The sequence below is a fragment of the Octopus bimaculoides genome, chromosome 3, assembly GCF_001194135.2.
Source record: "Octopus bimaculoides isolate UCB-OBI-ISO-001 chromosome 3, ASM119413v2, whole genome shotgun sequence".
In the NCBI taxonomy this organism is placed as follows: domain Eukaryota; kingdom Metazoa; phylum Mollusca; class Cephalopoda; order Octopoda; family Octopodidae; genus Octopus; species Octopus bimaculoides.
In genome coordinates this window covers 134,597,401-134,603,828 of record NC_068983.1, presented here as the reverse complement: position 1 = coordinate 134,603,828, position 6,428 = coordinate 134,597,401, and the positions used below count along the sequence as shown (strand labels likewise).

The 6,428-nt window shown below is 32.9% G+C and overlaps 1 protein-coding gene across 1 annotated transcript in view; it reads left to right on the top strand.

Annotated features, from left to right (window-relative positions):
* The window catches only part of LOC106870932 (phosphatidylserine synthase 1), a 59,149-nt gene extending 54,489 nt beyond the window's left edge, over nucleotides 1-4,660 (top strand). Inside the window, exon 13 of the mRNA XM_014917172.1 lies at nucleotides 65-4,660. Within this exon, the coding sequence (XP_014772658.1) occupies nucleotides 65-265 (201 nt within the window). The 3' untranslated portion in view covers nucleotides 266-4,660. The remainder of the gene's footprint in view (nucleotides 1-64) is intronic.
* The last annotated feature ends 1,768 nt before the right edge of the window (nucleotides 4,661-6,428 follow it).

Sequence of the window (6,428 nt, the reverse complement as noted above, 5' to 3'; positions counted from 1 at the left end):
ACACACACACACACACATACACCCACAGACACTTAACATTAAATGCAATTATTTTCTCTTGCAGCACAAAATGAATGCAGATTGGATGGACTCTGACAGTACAAATCGTACAACACCTGTGCATCAAAATTACTCGGCACATCATGTGCAGAGTAATTCTGCAGAAGCATCAGAGGGTAACAGCGCCCCACAAGAAACAGGCAGTCTCAGTCGTAGTCCGCTACATCATAGGGTAAAGAGTAACGTGACTAACGGAAGCCTCTAGGCAATCAGGCTAATCTGAAGATTGGATTTTGCTTCATTTCTCCCTTCCACAAGATATAATAAAAGCACATGGGAAGGGAGCTATATTATCATGAAGTAACTGTCAAGGAAGCCAGTAGTGGGTTTCATTGGGAAATTAAATTAAAATATACTGCAACAGGCTGTAACTGTTTAACAACAGACAATCACGTAAATATTGGGCAATGTTTTTTTGTTTTTGGTTTTTTTTTGTTTTATAATTCCTGTAAGCCCAATGAGTCTGTACATTGGCATTGACATTCCATTTTTTGCCCAGTTAATTATCCTAACAATGTTGTGAGGTTAGGAAGAAGGATTAAACAAAGCAACTTATGAGATTTAACCTCCTTTTATTTAAAAGCCTTTTTTTTTTTAATTTTGACTTTATGTAAGATTGTAAAGAACTGTATTTATTTCTCCCTCTTTGTAACCAAAGACTTTAATCAGTTGATGGCTTCCTGAAAAATTAAAATAAAATAAAGTTTTTAATCTGCATATATTATATGCAGTTTGTTGAAGTTAAATGGGTCAATTGGAGACACCATTCAACTCCTCCTGTCTCAAGAGTCATCAGTTCATATCCTGTTGTAATAGATAGTTCATTGTATCTTGGATTAAAATACATTTCTCAACTTACCTCTCTTTACCTAGCTGGAGAGAACAGGTACAAGACCATCTGTTGTAGACTAGCAATTTATCCAGGAACAGGGGTTTATCTAGTTGAAGTTTGCAAGAGGATTTAAGTTAGCTTTATTTAAGCAAACCTATGGAGTTAGCTGATCGAATGAAGCATTTATTTGATCAGTATTTCAAGCTATGACCATTTCATCTTTTAAGAATTAAAATATCTGATACACTCTTTTTAAATATGTTAAAGGAGTTTATTGGTGGAAATTTCACTATTACATTGATTATATCAAATAATGTCCTAGAAATTCTATTATTGAATTGCCAGGACTGATGTTTATCAAGGATCTTCAGACTACTAGATTATTAGGTCATGGCTTGATACACTAATTCTTTGTAATCCTATCACAAATTATTGAGCAGTACTAAAGAAACAAACTGATGAAGTACTACAGAGCTGGTTGCTATTGCACTTAACTTTTAACTGAAACAATTACTTAACTGATGGGTTTCTTTCTAAGCTTTAGTGGCCTCACTTTAATTTTCCTCTCTTTAATCAAATAATTTATTTCCAATCATGTAGTTAACCTGCTAATTTTATTTGTTCCAACACTAAATAATAAAATAGGAACAAATATTAAAAAAAAAAGTAGAAGTCTCTTATATATGTAAATAAAGACAAGAAAATTTGAAAACTTCTAGAGTTGGAGTTGTTTGAAATAGATAAAGAAATTAAATTTACAAAGATGTTATCATTCTGTAAATGCTTTTGAAACTTCTCTCAGCATTTCTTTGGCTTTATGTTTGTCTCGTACTATTTAAATGTGTTTAGACACATACACTGATGTGATCTACCCTATTTTAAGTTTGCTGCTAAGCAATTCATCTACCTCTGAAAAAGCCCCAAGCTGCAAAGGCTTAAATTTTTTTGTGTTTATATTTATTTATTATTTATCGATTTGTTTGTCTGTCAGGAACTAGATATATTGATTATATAAACTGTAGATTAATACTTTTGCTGAGAGAAGATTAATATCATAGAGAGACAATACTGCAGCAATCCTAAGTAGCTACTTAACTCTTCTCCACATTTTGTTTATTTAATGAAAAAAAAAACCTAATTAAAACTGAATTTTGTATTTCTTCTAATTATAAATATGACAAAGAAAATGTTTACTGGTTGTGTGTGTGTAATCTTGTTCATTTGTTTCTGCACCACCTATTAATTAGCATGGGCAAGCATAACTTGATTAGATTCACCCATATGAAACAAATCTATTAATATACTATTCTTCAGCCCAAACCTGATATTCAACATTTAGAAAAACCTTATAGTATGTCTCTGTATGGTTTGTTCTGTAGGCAAAGCAACAATGATTGGCTACCACACCAGTGAATTATGATGTGTCACTGAAAGTGGTTTGTGCTAAGATGTCTACATACAGGATATGAACTGTTGACCTTCCAACCAAAAGTCAGACACCTTATCAACTGAGATATCTAAAGGACCCCTGTCTAAAAGTGAACTAGCAAAAATGCATAAATTGATTCTGTGTAATTTTTCTAGTAAACACACTTGTATATATTTGTGTGTATAAATTGGTGAAACCCATAATCCATTTGTCTTCGTAGAGAGTATTTTGGGCAAATCAACACAGAGCCCATAATTCCAGGCTAATACCTAAGGCAAGATTTGAACTTGGCACTGTAAAACTAATAAAACAGTCATCATTTATACAGTGCTACTGTCTGTAACCATAAGATTTACTTTTCTGTGTCATTTCTTTCACTACTTGGTGAATTTAATGGCATTTGAAAGTTCTTGGTCAGAGGCACAGCACAATGACTTGACTGGAATAGTTGCCTCAGTTGAGTTCAACATCCTATCACATCAAGAAGCTGACATACAGACACACATTTATACATAAGATTAAAGATATTTAAAGAATGTCAGTTTTATATTTCTTCTTAATTATGATTGTCTGTCTGTTAAAGGAAGTTTCTGTTGTTGTGGTTGCTCCAATAGAAGTTCAATGTTGCAATTCAGGTTGAAATGTCAGGCTGGCTTCAACTTGAATTGACTTGGGATTTGAAACTTCTAAGAAGTTATCCATGAGGCACAATGCCTCAGGCATGTCTAGTAGAGCAATTTGCATTTTATTTGAAATATAGTTCCATTGGAACCTGAGGGTTTTTTACTCCCATCCAATGGTGGTTCGATGACTGGAGACTTTCAGAAAAAAATTGCATCTAGTGCACTTAATAGTTAATGTACTGCTGGCTACAAATAAATGGGTAACCACTTACATAACTGATTGTATTTGTTGCATATTTATCCATTACTGGCATTGGGGAGGAGAAGGTTGCAAATATTTCACTTTATACATAAATATATCTTGTTTTAATTTTATGTTAGTCTTTTACAAAAAAAAAATTAATAAATACAGAAATGTCATGGTGATTGTAAACAGACTGTCTCAAATTTCTTTAGTTCCCCTTCTGTTGTCATTTATAAACATTAAAACAAAGTCCTTAATCTAATTTATATTTGTTCTTTTCTTTTTTCATTGCTAAATCTACAGACACAGTAGCATCATAATGTAACTTCAAGTTTAAAGTAGAAACTTTAGTTGCACAATTTCTAAACTAGTGGAAATTCCTCATTTGGCACTTATTTTTCTCACCACTCTGGTTAGTTTTTACCAGATCTAGTTTAGAGCAACAAATCTCAATTGCTATTTTCTTCCTTAGATGTGTTAGGTGTGAGATTGAAATTTGTGAGATTCTATTAAAGAAGAAAATGAAGTTGGTTTCTCCATTTCCTACTCCCGGATCAGTGGAGGACATGAACTGAACACTGCAAGTTAATTAAACACCTGTTAATAACAGTTTTCCCATTTTTCAAGCAGTGATTTTATGCTTGATAGATCATGATATTCAATGACTGAACATATGTTGTCACTATGAAGACAACACATTGCTGCTCTTAATGGGATATGAACTGTTGGCTTTCACTGATAATCTAAAAGTCAATACTTATGACTACCTTTGTTTCCCAATGCAAAAAATAAAATGGTAGAAATATACAACACTTGTTGTTAAAAAAGAAAACAAAAATTTTAAAAAGCATTCATATAATGTAACTTTCGTATCAGTCTTATTATAATTTCATTTAGTTTGTTTTTTTTATACTTTTCCTTGATTTTCTTAGTAAATAGTGAGCTAAATAAAATATCTTAGGCTTCAGTGAATTGAATTCAATATCTGAGATTAGCTTTCATAATTTAACAGTTATTAAAATCGGTAATATACTGAGGGAAATATGTCATTGTTACCAGTTACACTTCTCTTGAAAATTGGTTTAGATCTAAGTCAAAGAAAAATCTCATCCCTCGACTTTTTCTTTTTTCTTCTCTAAAAACAAATGTTCCTTTAGAAGTATGTTCTAGAACATAAAATTATTTTGCCTTATTCTTGCCTTGGCAATTCTGTTCCTGTTCCTTATGAGGCGTTCTACTAAGATTACTGATAGAAGATTCACAGTCCTTGATTCACTGAATGTTATCTACAAATATTTTTGCTTTGCTTTGTTTTTTCTTTGTTTAAACAAATTGGTACTTATTAAAAATGTGCAAAATATAAACATTGTGTGTGTGTGTGTCTACATACATACAATCATATATAAAACCCTTTTTGTAAGTTTGTGTACTTGAGTACACTAAACATGCACTGAATAAAAGACCCAATACCAGTTGTTGTCAAAATATTCTTTATTTTTAGCAAAAGTTCGAAGTAAACAGTTCACCCTTGATATTAGATATCAAAATATATTACTGTGTGTGTGCGTATGTATATATATATATATGTATATATATTTGTAAGCTACAGTTCACTGACTAAAACCAGTAGTGTTTATGTATTTGTGTATATAAATTCCAATTTTAGAATAGGTGCACCCATGTTTCTGCAGGTTTTAAGAGGCAACTAAAAAGAAGTTGGAAAGAAGAGGATGGGGCATTTAGCCATAAACCCACATTAGAAAACCTAACCAACCCATGCCAGCACAGAAAAGCGTATGTGAACAGACCTCATGGGTTCGATTGTGTCCTTGAGCAAGGTACTTTACTCCATATTCCTCTTGTCTACTCAACAGAAAACAAGTCCCAACAAACAACTGATGAAGCCTCAATGTTTTTCTCTCAAAGGTGAAAGTGTCTGGAACTGCTCACGACTGAAAGCCTGATAGAAGCTACCAGGTTGTGTTTTATACGTTTATTTCATACATACATATATTTGTGTGTGTATGTGAATGTAAAGTAGTGAATTTGCTTACTCATGTTTGATAAGTTTAACCAGGTGATCTACTTGTAATATTGATTTGTAAAGCAGTGCCCCTTTAGATTACAAATACTGTAAGGTATTCAATTTTTTTTAATGTTTCTATCAGTTGCTCCACATGTAATAATATAAAATTGTGTGTCCCTTATTTGGTGACTAGTTTACAACAAATTCTGTTTCAATTCCTACTGAATCTGCTCTCAGCTAGCCTCTGATTCTTTAACCAGACCAGATATATATACTCTAGTCACTAAATAAACACACTTCACTTCCTGAAGAATACTTAATTTGTATCTGTATGCTTTTTTCTTGAACAAATACAGCATCACACACATTTTATAACAAGGTGATGCCTGATAATTGTAGTTGTTGAAATATTTCTCTTTCTCTCCTCAAAATGCAAAATAAAAATCATTTTTACCTTTGAAGAGACGCAGGAAAATCAGCTATAATTTAGTTAATAAAATACATTTTGACTCGACAGTTATAATGTATTGTGTATATTGTCTACTTTGTATTGACTTGCATATATACATCTTGTATGTATATGATATATATATATACTGATATTGTGTTGGTTTTGAGGATAAGGGTTCCAGTTGATCTGATCAACAGAATAGCCTGGTCTTGAAATTAACATGCAAATGGCTGAGCACTCTACATAGTTCTCTGTGATATTCATTGTGACACAGAATGTGACAAGGCTGGTTCTTTGAAATACAGGTACAATTCATTTTTGCCAGCTGAGTGAACTGGAGCAACATAAAATAAAACATCTTGTTCAAGGACTTAATGTGCTGCCAAGAATTGAACTCGTGATCTTACAATCCTTAGCCAAATACCCTAACCATTAAGCCATGCACCTTCACTGTAAATTTATATATTACTTGAAGAGTACAGTATTATATATCCATTACAGCTGATCTTACCAATTGGTTTCACGCTAAGGGTTCAACAGAGTGTTAAGTAACAGTCTGATTATGTAACCTTGTGCTCTTTAGGAGTAACCATTATGGAATGCGAAGACCTGTTGGGGCAAGCAAAAACGAAATCGTGATGGCACCTGTACCAGTGAAGCACTAAAAGCACCGTCCGAGCGTGATCGTTGCCAGAGCAGCTGTCTGGCTTCTGTGCCGGTGGCATGTAAATAGCACCATTTGAGTGTGATCGTTACCAACGTT